Raw genomic sequence first — 18,350 nt, 5'->3', positions numbered from 1 at the left:
TATTTAGTGAGATATAATCAGTGCTTCAAGATGTTGGGATATCATTTAATAAATGATAATCATTGCCATATCTGTAGTAGAAAACTGGGGATGCTAGAGGTCAATGAATGGTGACTTTTTATTCCTGAGGTCACCAGGCTAGTGTATCAATGACTCTGCTAATACTGATTTAAAGATTGCAATGTTCGTCTTTCTCCTGCTTTGAAACTGAGCTCTTTTAAAAATCAAATCCTTATCCAAAACCAAACTCTGTAGATTACTCTCTTCTTCAGAGAGCTTAGGCTAATGTCATTAAAAAAAAAAAAGTTCCGGCTCCAGAAAAATGTTTACGAATTTCCATAATGAAGTCGCAGAATCATTTTCATCAATACTAACATTCTCTTTAAAAAATAACATTGCGATATCTCAAATAGAATAGAAAAATTCACAGATGTGTACTTGATTAGACAAAAAAAACTTGATGATTCTTAGGATATACATACACACCAAAGTGTCCAACACAAATACTTAAAAAATAAGCTATTGGCAAAAAGAACAAGTCTCATTTCCCACTTTTGAACTTAAATTTCTCACTGGAACTTTATAGAACTCAACATGGCAATGCAGAATGGCTGCTGAAATAGATCCAAATCACTCTACATGTGTGTGTGTGTGTGTGTTTAAATGTTTTACTTCTGTACTTCATGGTATATTCTCTGATCCTTACATTACTCCCATGTTACTTCTAATTAAATTAGAATGATATTACTGCATTTTTATATTGGCTATAAGCCTATTGTATCCTGGATATTATGACATAAAATGAATTAATAGGAATTAAATTGCTAATATGAATGAAAATAGCCTTTACCAAAGTGCAGAATAATGTCAAACAAAAGTCGATATTTATTGATATGACACATTATGTTATGGCAGATATTTTTATAAAACAGTCTTTGATATTTATAGATGAACTATTTTATATTCATATTGCATCTAACCCATAATTGCTTATCTTCTTAAAAAATGGAGAAGAAACAGTGCAACAGAAAAAATACTCAACCTATTTTGTTATCTATGCTAACAGTTAAATGAAGAAATGTAAGAAAAGGCAGACTTGAAAGGTTCAAAGAGCTTATGGTATCAAAGACTATCATTTCTATTCAGAAAGCTTTTTTAAGGCAACACTATCACAAATACACTTTAACAACCATTCCACTAGGGCACACACTGCAGGTAACCCCATCAGTTTGTGCAAGTCAGGTCACTACAATTACCGGATATATGTACAAGGTGCTGAGTTTTGAGTACAGGTAATAAGTGTTTGTTATAGTAACAGAAATATCCCCCAAATGTCATTTTTGAGGCTTCTTTCCTTTTTTTTTTCTCTGAAGACTTGGAAGTATTGAAGTGAATACATTTTTGTCACGTTAAATGGAAGAAAAAGTAGATGGTGACTTAGCTCCTGAAATTTGAATATTGTTCTTAGTCATCTGCAATCTTAAAGTGCTTTCAGAGATTCCACACATGCTCGTAGGAGTCAAAACCCAAGCCTAATAACCGGGTTTACATTTTGCTAATCTATTCCTGAGGCTTTGCCTAAAAAATTGGCATTGCCATCTTCAACATCTTTCGTTTGGAACCATGGTTTTGAATTTGTTCCTTGTTGATAAGCTTCCAGAAAATGACAGATTCCAGGAATTTCACTGGGGAAGTTTGGTGGGAGTTCCTCCCTTGATCGAGGGGTAAACACAAAACCAGGACAGTCTTTGAGTAATCTGAAAAGATTAAGATAAAAATATCAATATTAAAATCTACTACCGATATAACTGTCTACGCAAGAAAAGACAACCTAAAAATGAATATTCCTGAAAATACAGATCTTCCTTGACTTATGATGGGTTACATCTTAATAAATTGAAAATATCATGAACTGAAAATATCGTAAGTTGAAAATGCATTTAGTACACATAATATACAGAACATCATAGCTTAGCCTCGCCTGCCTTAATGTTCTCAGAACACTTACATTAGCCTGCAGTTTGGCAAAATCCTCTAACACACAGCTTGTTTTAGAATAAGCGTTTATTATCTCATGTAATTTATCAAATATTTTATTGAAAGTGACAAACAATGATTGTGCGAGTGCAGAATGGTTGTAAGTGTATGGGTTGTTTATACCCCTGTTTGCGAACGTGGGTCATGTGGCATACTGGTAAACCAGAGAAAAGATCAAAATTCAAAATTCAAACTATGGTTTGTGCTAAATGCATGTAGGTTTTGTACCATCGTAAAGTTGAAAATTCGTTAAGTTGTATCATTGAAAGCTGAGGACTGTCTGTATTAATAAAGCAGCCATTTTCAGTATGATTGACAGACCTTAATGATGTTAACAAACATCTTCACAGAAGAACAATGAAGAATCAGTTCACAAGAACTAAAACAATTCTACCAAATAATATATTCACTCTTATTAGGAAAAGTAATTATAAAATATTTTTGTAAAGATATAATCAATAACTCATTTAACCATGAATTCACAGTACTGGGAGAAAATGCAAAATAACCCAAAAGTCTAATAATAGCAAGAAAACCCCAAGCCCATGCAGAAACATCATGTTATAGAATAAGGCTTCCTAAGTTGAAAGACAAATAACATTGTCCCTTTAGCAATTCATTCCTTTTGTAAATACTATTGAGAAGCAATCAAGGGCAATAAATTATAGAAGAAAAATTCTATATAAGGTACGTGCCAATAATGTGAGAATAACATTTGAATCTCAATAGAATTTATATGAATTCTAGGTTAGTAGGACTAAAAGGAGATTTAATTGTACAAATTGACACTCTTCTTAACTACCTGGTATTTGAAATATTTCTTCTTATATCTATCTGTTGACCAAATTTTATTATTTACTACTATTTGTCCAGTACAGTAAAGTCATTTTATTTTATTTATTTATTTTTAATTTGTTTTCACGTTTTCATTTCTATTCCAGTTAGTTAACATACAGTTTATATTACAAACAATGTTATATCAGTTTCAGGTGTATAGTATAGTGATGTAACACTTTCATACAACACCCGGTGCTCATCACAAGTGCCCTCCCTAATCCCCATCATCTATTTCACCCATCCCCCTGCCCACCTCCCCTCTGGTAACCATCAGTTTCTTCTCTATGGTGAAGCATCTGTATCTTTTTTTTTTTTTAAGTTTATTTATTTATTTTGAAAGAGAGAGACAGAGACACAGAGAGACCATGAATCTGCTGACAGCATGGAGCACGATGAGAGACTTGGATCTCGTGAACTATGAAATCAGGTCCTGAGCCCAAATCAAGAGCTGAATGCTTAACTGACTGAGCTACTCAGGTGCCCCAAGTGTCTGTTTCTTGGTTCCCAGCCCCTCTCTCTGTTTTCCCTGTGCTCATTTGTTTTGTTTCTTCCACATATGAGTTCAATTCATTTTAAATTCCAACCCTACTGATGAAGTTACTGGCTCCTCTTTCTACTTGCTTCCCTAGCTTTCTGTCAAATGCAAACTTAATAAGCGTCTTTCTAATCTATTATTCAGGCAATGGATGAAAAGATGTTGTCAGTTCTGGGCCCTAAACCAGACCATGGCCTCCTACTCATTAGTTTGTGATGTCATGTCCTGATGCAACTGGATGATGGTGCTGCATTAGATTTGGTACTGTGACACCGTTCTATGCAATGAAGGAAAAAAAAACTGAATAGAAACCTAGGTCTCACAAATGACAGTCTTCCAGCAGAAAAGAACATGTGAGTATTCAGTTAGCTCATTTTTGGAAAGTCATCAATGAATATGCAATCTGAAAAATAATTAATGAAATGATGCTTTAGTCATGATCCAGAAATATTTAAGTGTGTATTATTTATAAAGCATAATATTTGGTAATATATAATGAAAAGTTACAGAATTCCATAGTATTAAACATATAGGCTTCAAAGTCTGGTAGACCTAAGTTTGAATAGCAGCAAAAGTGTCCATTTTCTAGCCTGTGAAAAGGAATAATAGTACAGGTCTCTTAGGACAGTTGTGAAGATCAAATAAACAGATTAAACAGGACTGGTTAAGCATCAATTAGCTATCACTCAACACTCATACTGGTAACATTTCGGGAATAGAAACCTTCATATACCGCTGGTGGAATATAAATCGACAAGACCAATTTGGACAGCTAATGGATGCTCAGCAAAGCTGAACTGGATATGGCTTATGATCTGGGAATACAATTTATAGGTATGTGATCGCTGTACATGGCTTATTCATACTCTAGAATACATATTATATCACATGCACATATAGTGCCAGGCTAGATCTAGCTCATGTTGGCTTATGAGGACCAACTGTTACGCATTCAGGAATTTTATGAGCCAATGAAACCATCTGTAGCCTGAAACTTGCTATGGTAGCAGTAGGTACACCACAGAAATTGGTAAATGCTAAAAAGGTAGAGATTCTCCACTTTACCGCGCTCCACCCCACCCTCCCACCCCACCGCCCCAGTGCTGGTTTACCAGCACACCACTGCATTAGGAATAGTTTAAATAAATGAACTAGATTTACATTTCATAAAAAAAAAATCTCAAAAACATAGTATTCAACAGATTTAAGGCAAGTCGTGAAAGGATAGGGGCAGGTTGAATGGGAATCAATTTTTCTCTGGTTTTGCTTTTCTACCTGCAGGTACCTAAATGAGAGTTTAGCCTCCTGGCCTCTCTCTGTCCACTTTCTTTCCTGGTAATTAGAAGCAATGTGTCTTATTGGTGAGTTTGGGAGAAGCTGCTGAACATGCTCTTCTCAGTGCCTTCCTGCCTTTCTCTCTGGGAGCCTGTCCGTCTGTAGGAAATACATGTTCTCAGCAACTCCCACAAACCCTAAGGGGAACAGAGTCCAGCACGTCAGACAGCAGGGGCCGGGGCCTAGAATATTTTAATTTTTTAATAAAACAGGGATCTCAAAAGAAATATGGCAAAATGCTGACATTTATTAAATATTAGCTTTGGCCACATGGGTATCATATTTTCTTTGATTTTTTTCTGTATGCTTGAAATATTTAAAAAATAATTATAAAAATGCCCGAAACTATAAAGGTTTGATAAATAAAAACATAAAATTGTAAGTGATTAAGGGCTTTCTTTTTTTCTGTCCACATTATCCCAACATTTCCTGTTAAATATGGTAATTAATTTTTTTTTCTTAACGTTTATTCACCTTTGAGAGACAGAGAGAGACAGAGCAGGAGTGGGGAAGGGGCAGAGAGAGAGGGAGACCCAGAATCTGAAGCAGGCTCCAGGCTCTGAGCTGTCAGCACGGAGCCCCATGTGGGGCTGGAACCCATGAACCGTGAGATCATGACTTGAGCTGAAGTCAGACGCTCAACCGACTGAGCCACCCAGGCACCCCTTAAATATGGTAATTATAATCATAACTTTGTATGTAAATTTCTATAAAATATTCAGCATTTAGAAGTGGCTTTAAAGTATATCATTAGAATTTATTAAGTGCCTTGCTCAAGATGAGATATCTGGAAAGCTCTGTGTTTGGGGCTGTATGGCGTGTCTTCTGGATACAAGTTTTACGTTTTTAAAAAATGTTTTTTTAATGTTTTTATTTATTTTTGAGACAGAGAGGGACAGAGAATGAGCAGGGGAGGGGCACAGAGAGAGGGAGACACAGAATCTGAAACAGGCTCTAGGCTCTGAGCTGTCAGCACAGAGCCCGACGCGGGGCTCGAACTCACAGACTGCGAGATCATGACCTGAGCTGAAGTCGGACACTCAACTGACTGAGCCACCCAGGCGCCCCCAAGTTTTATGTTTTTTAAAGAAACTTACAGATAAACACAATTAGAATGTTATGGAGTTAGAATGTTCATTAAATCATCTTTAAGAAAAGATCAGAATTTTTAACGAAAACAGGTGGAAAAAATAAAACCATTTAAATGAAAGCTTGAAGGAATTAAGGCACATGAAAAGCAGCAACGGGCTCAGGCAGGTCATGGGAGTTTTCCTTACTCCTTCTTGACCAGATAACAGTTACCTCAAAATGCTGCATCAACTATCCTATTTTCTGTCATCTCTCCCACATTCTCTTTCTTCTCTTTGTTCTTTCCCCTTATAGAATTCAAGCCCTGTCTCCCTGCTATCAGTTCCCAGCTCTCTTGCAAATAAGAGTTCCGAGGTCTACTACCTGCCTATACTGGGCAGTATCCATTTATATTCCCCACCTGCCATGTTTGTCTTTAATGATCTCATTAATCCACTGACCTGAAACTTGGACAATATTTCCGTTTTCTGCACTTCAGTAACAGCTAACAGGAAAGCAGAAAACTGTCCCCAATAATAAACTCCTCATGACACTTAGAATAAAGGAATGTATAACGGTCATTACACAGCAACATTCTAAATTACTGATTAGAACTGGAAATGAAAGATAAGGATTTGAGGTTAAGGGTTTTTTGTGCATGTGGGTGTGTACTCTGTGTCTTAAACGTATAAGTGTTTCATAAATATATCAAGGAAGCTACATCTGATATTATTTTATTTTTTGACAAATGTCACCCTAAAATTCAATGCATTACCAATAAAGTTCTCCCAAGGAACTAAATAGGTTTTATATTTGTATAACTTTTAAAAAATTTTTTAATGTTTATTTATTTTTGAGAGAGAGAGAGATAGAGATAGAGAGAGAGAGAGAGAGAGAGACAGATATGGTGCACGAGTGGGGAAGGGGCAGAGAGAGAGGGAGACACAGAATCCGAAGCAGGCTCCAGGCTCCAAGAGCTGTCAGCACAGAACCCCAATGCAGGGTTCAAACTCACAAACCGTGAGATCATGACCTGAGCTGAAGTTGGAGGCTTAACCGACTGAGCAACCCAGGCACCCCTATATTTGTACAACTTCTTTTTAATTTTTTTAATGTTTATTTATTTTTGAAAGAGAGAGAGACAGAGCACGAGCAGGGGAAGGGCAGAAAGAGAGGGAGACACAGAATATGAAGCAGGCTCCAGGCTCTGAGCTGTCAGCACAGAGCCCAACACGGGGCTTGAATCCATGTGAGCCAAAGTCAGACACTCAACCAACTGAGCCCCCCAGGCACCCCTGTACAACTTCTAATAGCTTCTACTATTTGTCCCCAACTTTGATGGAACTGAAATTATGTCTCTGTTTTATAATCCACTTATTAAATTTCACAAAGCATGGACTTTTTATTGAAATTTAAATTACTCTCTTTTTAAGTTTTTCTATCATTTGGAAAAAAATAAACTATTTTTAAAAGAAAGCATTTTAAAATGCTATTAGAGGTACTTCATGTTAAATATTTTGTTCTTTCCTACATAAAGCATTTTAACTGCCACTTGCCCTTTACGTAAGACATAAATATTTCCTATATAAGATTGAGAGGTAAGTAAATTGAAAAAGGAAAAATAGTGGCACATGCACCCCAATGTTTGTAGCAGCACCATGAACAATAGCCAAATTATAGAAAGAGCCCAAATGTCCATCGACTGATGAATGGATAAATATATATATATATACATATGCATATATATACACAAATATATACACACATATATATGTGTATATATATATGAATATTACTCAGCCATCAAAAAGAATGAAATCTTGCCATTTGCAACAAAGTAGATGGAACGAGAGTGTATTATGCTAAATGAAATAAGTCAGTTAGAGGAAGACAAATAGTACATGACTTCACTCATGTGGAATTTAAGAAAAAAAACCAGATACACAAAGGGGAAGGGAAGGAAAAATAAAAATAAGATAAAACAGAGAGGGAGGCAAACCACAAGCGGCTCTTAACTATAGAGAACAAACTGAGGGCTGCTGGAAGAAAGGTGGGCAGGGGATGGGTTAAATGGGCAATGGGTATTAAGGTGGGGGGCACTTCTGGAGTGCCTTGGTGGCTGTCGGTTAAGCATCTGACTCTCGTTTTCGGCTCAGGTCATGATCTCGCAGTTTCATGAGTCTGATCCTGGCATTGGGCTCTATGCTGGCAATGCGGAGTCTTCTTGGGATTCTCTCTCTCTCTTTCCCTCTCTCTCTGCCCCTCCCCTACTCATGCTGTCTCTATCTCTCTCAAATAAATACACTTAAAAACAAAAAGGGAGGGGGCACTTGTGATGAACACTGGGTGTTACAGGTAAGTGATAAGTCATTAAATTCTACTCCTGAAACTAATATTACACTATACACTAACTAGAATTTAAATAAAAACTTGAAACAAAAAAAAGGAAAAAAAAGCATACCATATTTGTTTATAACAGATAGAAATAAAAATAGCAAATGCATTGATGCTCAGTATCGATTAAGTTTTCATTATCATTTATATATGTGCATATAAACACATACTAAGAAATAATTTAAAAAAAACAAAAAAGTGAATAGTTACTGTCTCTGGATACTGAAATTATGAGTTATTTTTATTTATGTATATGCAAACATGTAATATTCTGATATGCAAATATGTAACTTTCTGATATGCAAATATAACTTCTGATATGAAAATATAACTTTCTGATATGCAAATATGCATATATATGCAAATATATATAAATATAAATTTTTTAGAAAAAAAATTTCTAAAATAAGCATAGGTTACTATTATAATACAAGATATTTTATTCATAAAAGGTAACACTGTAGTGTAAAATCCTGTTTTTGCACATCTAGTAAGTCTAGTAACATGGCCAACATGCTGAATTTAAGGATTGAAGCTATGGACCTTAACCTGTTACCGAATATGTATATCAAAATGTCATGATCCTCTGTGGAAGACAAGAGATCCTATATTACGTTTTGGGAGTAAAATGAGTAGCTGATATCAATGTTTACTATCGAGATTCAAGACAACCAGACTTTGAGATATGAAACGAAGGAAGATTTTCTTTTATGCTGCTTAAAAACAATCAGAAGAAACAGAAAATCACTTTTTCTATATGCAAAGGTTTGGTTTTAAGGATAGACACACACACACGGACTCCTCAACGTGCACATGCACATGTATGACGTTATTGAACACTCACCAGCAGTGACTGGACTAGCAACGAGTCATGTGATCACAGGATTCTTACTCTCCAATCCCCCAAAGAAAGCAAAGTCAAATCCTGAGGACAGGAGTTCTCATCCCTTCCTGGTTTACCCGGGAAGCCTACAGGTCTATTACCATTACAATAATCCCTAAGAAGTTTTCCAATTCTCATGGATAGTGACTCATTTTCGTATCAAAGCGTGGACAGTCAATCAATCAATACTTTCCTACTACTGTGTGCCAGGCATTGATCTGGGAAATAGGGAGAGAAAATGTCTACCACAGGAGGCTGACACTCTACAAGGGGAGGCAGGCAATAAACACATAAAGAAAACAACATTTCAGACACAGATATGAGCTGAGAAGATGAAAAAAATAAGATAATGTGAGGTGTGTGAGGTGAAAGTTGTTCCTCTAAGTATAACAGTGAAGGAGTGTCTTTTGTTTTGGGGGGGGGTGGTGCACATGAGCAGGGGAGGGGCAGAGAGAAAGAGAATCATAAGCACTCCACACTCAGCATGGAGCCCAGCGTGGGCTCATGACCCTGGCATCACGACCTGAGCCGAAATCAAGAGTCCGATGCTCAACTGACAGAGCCACTGAGGCACCCCAGGAGTGTCTCTTTGAAGAGGGGATATTTGACTTAGGTCTAATTATGAGAAAGAAGAATACATACGATGATCTAGGAAAGGAGTGGAAAGCAGAGGAATAGCCAGTATCTTCGATTGAGGAAAGGGTTTAGGAAGTCTGATGAATAAAAGTAAGGCCAGGGTGGCCGGGTATCAGAGAGTGACGGAAAAAATGGAAGAAAATCAAGTGACACAGGCTGGCAGGATGTTGATCAAAGAGGACGTTTTAGTCTGTGGTAACAAATTTAAATTTCATTCCGGCTGCCATGGGAAGCCATTAGAGGGTTTTTAACACAGGAATGATGATATCTGACTTGTACTTTAGAAAGATAGTCTGGCTACTGGGTGCAGGATGAACTGCGGGGAGGAGGTGAGCAAGAAAGTGAGCCAAAGAGTGAGGACGATCCTTGGTTGGCTGAGGTGGGACAGATGAAGGAGGCTTGCCTTGGGGTGTAGTACTGAAGTAAGTCAAAAAAAGATGTATTTGGGGTATTTAATTGTAGGCGGAGGTGGTGAGCTGTAAGGGGGAGAAAGCGACGATCACTCTGAGGTTTATAGTCTAGGTAACACAATAGACGGTGGTGCCATTTTAAGGACATTGATAAAGCGGGGTGGGAAGTGAATTCATTTCATCAGATTGGAGTGTGTGGGAAATCACTTGTTCTAAGACTATCATGTTAATTTTAGTGTGTCGGCTAGTCATCCAAGTAGAAATATAAAATATGATACACGAATCTGTAGCTCGGTGGAGAATTGTGGGATGGGCTAGAGAGAAGAGAAAAGGTGAGTCAATAAAGTTCAGACAAAGAAGAGAATAGGGACAGAGCTTTTGGGCACTACAACATTCGAAGGTTCGGTAGGGAAAGAGTACCGACATGAGACACTGAGAAGGTGCAGCCACGGGGTAATAAGAAAACCCGGTTAAGTGTGGTGTCACAGCCTAAGGAAGAAAATGTTTAAAGGAAGGAGTTCTCAAGCTCTTCAGTTGCCAGAGATGTTGAGGAACATAAGGGGAGAGAATCGACCACGATTTTAGCAAGCAACCCTGACGGCCTTGATAAGAACCATTTCAGTGGGGTGCAAGGGACAAACACTGATCGGAGTGAGTAGAAGGGCGAACAGGAGGTAAAAAAGTAGAGACGTGAACATAGACAGCTCTCGCAAGGAGTTTTGTTGGAAAAGGGGGCAGAAATATAGGGGAGTAGCTGAGATACACTGGGAAACAAGGAAGCAACTATTTTAAGAGTTTTAATAGTGTGATATGTCTATATTCTGATGGGAATAATCGTTTCACCTGAGAATTTAATCATAGAGGGAGAGCAGGTATTTTCAGAAGGCAAGTTTTGGAGAAGACGAGAGGCAGCGGCACTCAGAGCAAACCTGGAGGGATCATCTGGAAAGGAGCTGGGCAGCTGGTACACAGTCACTGGCTACCGGAATGAAGTCCTAAGACCAGGGTACCCGGGACAGCTAGGCTGATGGGATCTGCCCGGGAAGGTGGTGCAGTGCTTACCTGACTGCATTTTTTTTCTTTTCCTGTGAAATATGAAGTGAAGTTATCAACTTAGAATTAGGGCCGGAAAGGAAAGGTTGTGGGGTTTTAAGGAGAAAGAAGATGCTATAAAATATTTGTCTCTGAGAATAGAAAAGACAACTCGCTTGGTGTAGTTTGATAAATCAGCTACCACACATATCTGGAAAGCGTTTTGTTATTCAAGCATTTTCATTATGATCGGATTCTTTTTTTTTTTTTTAATTTTTTTAACGTTTATTTGTTTTGAGAGAGAAAGAGTGTGAGCAGGTGAGGGGCAGAGAGGGAGGGAGACACAGAATCCGAAGCAGGCTCCAGGTCCTGAACTGTCAGCAAAGAGCCAGATGCAGGGCTCGAACTCATGAACTGTACTCATGAACTGTGAGATCGTGACCTGAGCCAAAGTTGGACGCTTAACTGACTGAGTCACCCAGGCGTCCCTATGGTTGGATTCTTTTTTTTTTTTTAATTTTTTTTTTTAACGTTTTATTTATTTTTGAGACAGAGAGAGACAGAGCATGAACAGGGGAGGGGCAGAGAGAGAGGGAATCACAGAATCTGAAGCAGGCTCCAGGCTCTGAGCCATCAGCCCAGAGCCCAAAGCAGGGCTCGAACTCACTGACCGCGAGATCGTGACCTGAGCTGAAGTCGGACGCTTAACCGACTGAGCCACCCAGGCGCCCCCCTATGGTTGGATTCTTAAAATGAGATGAAACGTATCCCTGTCTGACACCTGAATTAAGGATATGTTGAGGACCATGCCCTATAACTTGTGGGGACCATGCTAACTCTGGCAGTTAGCTACTGTACTGGTCAGATTAGCCGTCAAAGCACGGAGAGCATTAACACATGCTTCGAAAAGAATAGCGAGGGAAAACAGGATGTGCATCTAGGATTACAGCTGGGCTACAAATATCTCAGGAGGGTTGTTCTCATGATGCTAATGGGTAATTTTAGAAAAAGTGAGGATGATAAAGTCATTGCGTTCCTTTTCCTTGCAAGATTATCTAAGCAAGAAAATGTCATGGAGGATGAAGGAAACCAAGGAAAAATACAACAACTTTGAATCAATAAAAATAATAGATTTTAGGCATTCAGTGCAAACAGTACCTGTACGTTGTCGGGCTGACGTTGATTTTCCGTGGTACGCTGCAGGACTCAAATTTGTTTGCCAAGGTGACGTTGTTTCCAAAAAGACAGTAACGAGGCATTTTAACGCCGACGACTCCAGCAAAAACTGACCCAGAATGTAGTCCAATCCGCATCTGAAGGCAAAAAGTAACACGGGGTCCTCACTGTTGGTAAAAACGTTTCCTGCTAGTCGGTATTGTACGAATGCTGTTTATTTATTTATTTATTTTTTAATGTTTATTTATCTCGAGAGAAAACACATGAGCACTCAGGGTAGGGGCAGAGAGAGAGAGAGAGGGAGAGAAAGAATCCCAAGCAGGTTCCTTGCTGTCAGTACACAGCCTGACATGGGGCTCGATCTCATAAACCCATGAGATCATGACCTGAGCCCAAATCAAGAGTCAGACACTCAACTCCATTGACTGAGCCACCCAGGTGCCCCAAACGCTGTTTGAATGATTTTGCCTTTTGCTGTCGCTACACCATTCCTCCCTCGGCAACACCTCCTGCCAACTTCTTTCTTTTCTCATCCAAATACCAGTGCAGGGGCGCCTGGGTGGCTCAGCCAGTTAAGCGGCCAACTCTTGATTTCGGTTCAGGTCATGATCTCAAGGTTCTTGAGTTTGAGCCCCACATCAGGCTCTGCGCTCACAGTGTGGAGCCTGCTTCGGAGCCTCTCTCTGCCCCTCCCCCGCTCTCCTTTTCCCTCCCTTTCTCTCTCTCTCTCTCCCCCTGTCTCTTTCTCTCTCTCAAAAATAACATTTAAAAAAAATAAAAAAAAATTACTAGTGCAAAATCAATCACACTTCTCAACTCTTCTCCATTAAGCACCTACGTCTAAACAAGGCATCTTGCACCTGCCTTCAATGTCTGAAACACATTTCCACACATACCCATCACAGTCACCAGAGTGACAAGACAAAGGGTCTATGGACAGTTTACGTGAACCTGTTCTGTCCATCAGGTGAGACAGACATAATTCCTGGACCCCAGGTGTTGTTTCCCAATGCACTGTCAGAGAAGGGCAAGAGAAGCCAGCTCTTAGAAAAGAAAGAATAAAAAGAACTTTAAGACAAACACTACCCTGCTGTTCAAATGACTAACAGGAAACAAGAAAGGCACTGTGATGTTTTCATAGAAAATGACAGAGGAAGCAGAGCGGGGGCTGCTTAGGCCCGCATCACAGTGACTATATCAACACTGTTGTTAAACACGCCTGGACGCACAGAAAACCAGAGTTGTGCCATATCTAGATATGAGGTGCAGTCCGGGAAATGTTGGCGTAAAAATTTAGGAATTCTGAAGATTACCAGTGATTTGGAGAACAATTAAAACAGTATCTTAAACTTGCATCTTCCAGAAGATCTGAATTCTTGATGATCTTAGAGGATGTGCAAATTCTTAAATTGCTGCTACAACTCAGCAAGTTCGAGTGGGGATGTTTTATATCACAATCAGACACAATCAGTTCATTATTTTCAAGTCCCATGTTTAGTTGACCATTTAAAACAAAGGTTACATTATAGATGAATTTTAAACAAAGGCCAAGTACTCAACAATTTAGATGTTATTCAAGAAGACTCCAGTTTTGCCTAGTTTTGCAACACATTTTTGGTATTTGCTAACAACATTCTAGAATCATTTGTTCAGAAGGTGTCAAATATGAATTCTGCAAAATTTTCAAACAAAGCACCAAATTCTAAATCAGGAGATCTGCATTCTCAACCAAACTTGGCTAATAACTGACGGTCTGACTTTCTGTAAGTCTCTTTATCTCCCTCTTATTATTTCCTTATCCATAAAATAGAGGATTGAATTAGTTTTACAGTCCCTTCTTTGTCAGTCTCATTTTAATCAGCAAAACTTAGACATGTTACCTCTAGCATTTTCTTCTTTATGGACAATATGGTTTTACACATCTACCAACTGATCAATATGAACAAAAAGCTATTTTCTGTGTATAAATGTCAAACACAATTTTAGCATATTTCAATCAAGAAGTTTCTGCTCTTTTTGGGCACTCTTCTGGTTAAACCAGTTTCTCTCTGTGTACTTAATTATTCTAGTTTCTTCTTTAAAAATTTTTTTTCACAGATTTTATTTAAATCCAAGCCAATTAACATATAGTGTAGTAATGATTTTAAGAGCAGAATGTAGTGATTCATCACTTACTTATAACACCCACTGCTCATTCCAATAAGTGCCCTTCTAAATGCCCAACACCCATTTAGCCCATACCCCAACCAACACCCCTCTAGCAACCCTCAGTTTGTTCTCTGTATTTGAGAGTCTCTTATGGTTTGCCTCCTTCTGTTTTTATCTTATTTTTCCTTCCCTTCCCCTATGTTCATCTGCTTTGTTTCTTAAATTCCACATATGAGTGAAATCATATGATATTTATCTTTCTCTGACTGACTTGTTTCCCTTAGCATAATACCTTCTAGTTCCATCCACATTGTTGCAAATGGCAAGGTTTCATTCTTTTTGATGGCTGAGTAATATTCCATCGTATATGTACACCACATCTTCTTTATCCATTCGTCAGTCAATGGACACTTGGGCTCCTTCCATGATTTGGCTATTGTTGAAAGTGCTGCTATAAACATTGGGGTTCATGTGCCCCTTCGATTCAGCGTTTTTGTATCCTTTGGATAAATACCCAGTTCCTCCCATGCTGCTCTCCCTCCCCCTCTCCCCCTCTCCAGTTCTGAATTTCACTCTTAACTCCACAGCTTTCTTATCAGGGTACTTTTCAAATTCACAAGCAAATTCACAAATTCATTTCAAATGCACAAGTAAATGATCCCAAATTTAAGATGCATATCAAGCCCTGACTGGAAACCTGCTGGGGGCATCTTCCATTTGGGGACCACTTTTGATGCAGCCCACGTCCCATCATGGACATCTGGGAACAGGAAGGGGGTTAACAGGAGTCTGTTTCCATGTTCACTTTGCACTCACTGACTTTCCCTGCCACATTCAGCGCTCTGGCTTCTATCAACACTCCACCTGCAGTTTTCTAAGCCAGAGTTGAGGGGTGTCAGTAAGGAAATCAACAGCGATAGAGGATTTATACACATGGCATGCTGGAGAAACACATAGAGCTTGAGGGGAAAAAAGGAAATATTTCCTATTCTTTCACTCTGATTCCAATCCATGGGGTGGCAGGGCAAGGAGGAGAAAAGGGCTGGGCTCAGACATATGGCTTCTATTACGAAGAGCACCAAGACTATGTTTTTGTATTTTGCATTTTTCTTTCTTTTCTCTATATCTTATAGCATGCCAGACAGGATTCTGTACTATTTCAAAGGCCCATTTCTGAAGGTCATCAGTTAAGGACCGTCCAATAAAAATTAAGTGGCAGATTCAATGTAAGTAGGACAAATAAAGGTAATCTTCTTGTGTTCTATTAAACCAATGCCTAGCATGGTAATTTTAGGTTCTCACCTGCAGTAAGACATTATTCTGAGATAATTTAGAAATTTCAGAGTGTCACGGGCTTTGGAAAATATTGGTGGATTAGCGGTCGATTTTCGTTGTAGTGTAACGGCCTCCCCTGCAGGGACTGGAAAACCAAAAATTACACTTTCCCAACGCCCTTGCATTTTCTAGGCGCACTGAGGTTTGGTGAATCTGATACACTCACAAGAGGTCTGGAAGCCAGAATTTCTGCTGCGACGGCCTCCAAGTGCACGCACAACTGTGGACGTCTTTATTCTGTGGACGTCATTCATTCTGTGAGGGTCATGATGCAGAATTTCCACGTTACTGATTCAAATTATAGTAAGTGCAGTTTTGTTCTGCAGCCAATAATGGAGGCAGCAGCTTTCTGAACACAGCAGTTTCCTGACTGTGGCTGTGGAGGTATGGTGCTGGAGCCAGGTTCTTGATCCTGGGAAAAACAATGGTTTCTGAAGTGCCGCTTTGGGAGCCATTTTGTGAAGGTTTAATGTAGAGATGGCTTCTTTAGCTCTCTCGATAGTTCTGTAAGCCACTCGATACCCCCGAGTACGTTCCTTCTCGCTTCCAGAAGTTAGAGATTTTGCCCTCCGTCAATCCTGAGAGCATCCCCCTGAGGGATGCACTATTCTTTGGGTACCTAAAAAGCATTCACTCTCTGTGACACTTCCCGGACAGTATCTATCTGCCTTACCTTGATAGGTTCTCCATGGGGAGACATAACTTCATCAGACAGTTCCATCATCTTCAGGGCCATCAGTGCTATCTGAACAGCATGGGTATCACTTTCTTTGTGTAATCCCCCAGCCACACAATATGCATCGCCAATGGTCTCCACCTACACAGAACAGATATTCCTTATTACAAGTTCAGAAAGAGTTAGAGTGCACATCAGAGAGCAGAAAATCTCAGTGTTTGGGTCCTATAGGAAATCAGAGTAAATCAGATACACTCAGCAATGGCTTTCCCTTTCGGGAAATTCATAAAGTTTAGATGCCTTATATCAGGCACTGCTCCGAAGGGCAGTGGGGTCCTGCGAGCCCAACGTTAGGAGGTGGCTTCTACTTCCAGACTTGCTGCTGAGTCAGTACATCCATCAACTCACCTTTTTCCCCCTCACCACGTAAAATGGCTCTTTAGAGGCAAGTGATGCTATGTAAATGATATTTTGGGTTATAACAGAGATAAAGATCATTGGAATCACTTGCTGATTTTATATCCTTTTAGCCTGAAGTATTTTGAACAGTCACTACTCAATCAATGTCATATGAATTTAGTAAGAATGTGCGACATAAAACGGAGACATTTTAGCTTTTCTAAAGGATTTGGAGGTTCTCATAGCAACTCTAAGTGTCTACATGAGTATTAATCACAAAGTATAGAAACCGAGAAAGATGTCAAATAACGGTTCTTGGAAGGCTACTGAAAATTAAGCTGTTTGATAAATTCCGAGTATTATCATTGTCATTGCTGTTGTTGTAAGAAGTGATTTTTATGTCTGTGATGCTGATGACAAAGCTACCAGTTAATTTAAATCTACAAACCATCCACCCAATTTTAATCATTGCATTTTCTCCTCTAAATATTTATGATATCTTATCAGATCGTATCATTCCTCTTCTCCAAACCCTCCAATATGGAGGGATGGAGATGAGAGAGAAAAAAAAAAAGGGAGACTAATCTTCAGTGATTCTCCATCTCCTCAGAATAAATGTTGAAACTGTTATAACACCTCCAAAGTTCTTCTAGCTTTTCTGCGAATCTCTGACTTTATTCCCTAATCCTCTCCCTTGCTCACTTTGTCTCAGTGCCATTGAGACAAAGTTATCATGTTATCCCTCAAACATACCAAACATGTCCCTGCTTGCTATTCCTTTGCCTGCAGATACTCACTTGGCATGTCCCTCATTTCCTTCAGTGCCTGCTAAACGATCACCATCTGAGAAATGCCTGTCCCAACTGCCTTCTATAAAGTAGCAATCACCCCTTATCTTCTGCACTTCTCCTCCTTTAACTTTATCCAGAATATTACACCAATTGGAATACTATAAAATATACTCATTTGTTTATTTTCTGTCTTTCCCCCCGTAGAATATTAGCTCTCTGAGTTTGTCCGTTTTATTAACTCCTGAATTACCAGCACCCAGATATCTGCTAATGAATGAACCAGGCGGTAGTGCCTCTTATAAGATTTTCCTCAGTGAATACATAAGAAGTGCCTAAAATAATGTCTAACGTATCTCCGGTGCTCAGTACGTGTCACTAATCAGAAAAAGCGGTGCCCTCACTCCTTGGTGTTCGATGCCTACTCTCTATGCTATTATAGCACCTTGTCCACATGTGTTTGGGTTCGGGCATTCACCAGGTCATAGAGATCGGGCATCGGTCAGCCCCACCCTCCTTTCCTTCCACATATGAGATATTCTCACTCATGCTGGCCAATGCTGGATGACAGGAAATATTTGCTAAAACAACCAATAAATGAATACTGAATCAACTGAAAAATGGACGAAAGGCTGAAGGACAATAAGCAAATGAAATTAAA

At 39.1% G+C, this 18,350-nt stretch overlaps 1 protein-coding gene across 8 annotated transcripts in view; it reads right to left on the bottom strand.

Moving 5' to 3' along the window:
• Window positions 1-862: 862 nt before the first annotated feature.
• The window catches only part of GUCY1A1 (guanylate cyclase 1 soluble subunit alpha 1), a 61,172-nt gene continuing 43,684 nt past the window's right edge, over window positions 863-18,350 (bottom strand). For all 8 annotated transcript variants that reach the window (XM_060653915.3, XM_060653916.3, XM_060653925.3 and 5 more), the window contains exons 8-10: window positions 16,500-16,643; window positions 12,326-12,480; window positions 863-1,757 (exon numbers count right to left, since the gene is read on the bottom strand). In XM_060653915.3, the coding sequence (XP_060509898.1) occupies window positions 1,556-1,757; window positions 12,326-12,480; window positions 16,500-16,643 (501 nt within the window). In that variant the 3' untranslated portion in view covers window positions 863-1,555. The remainder of the gene's footprint in view (window positions 1,758-12,325; window positions 12,481-16,499; window positions 16,644-18,350) is intronic.

Source organism: Panthera onca, chromosome B1 (assembly GCF_046562875.1).
Source record: "Panthera onca isolate mPanOnc1 chromosome B1, mPanOnc1 haplotype 2, whole genome shotgun sequence".
Lineage (NCBI taxonomy): Eukaryota > Metazoa > Chordata > Mammalia > Carnivora > Felidae > Panthera > Panthera onca.
Note: the sequence above shows the minus strand (reverse complement) of the source record. Positions and strands in the feature narration are given on the sequence as shown.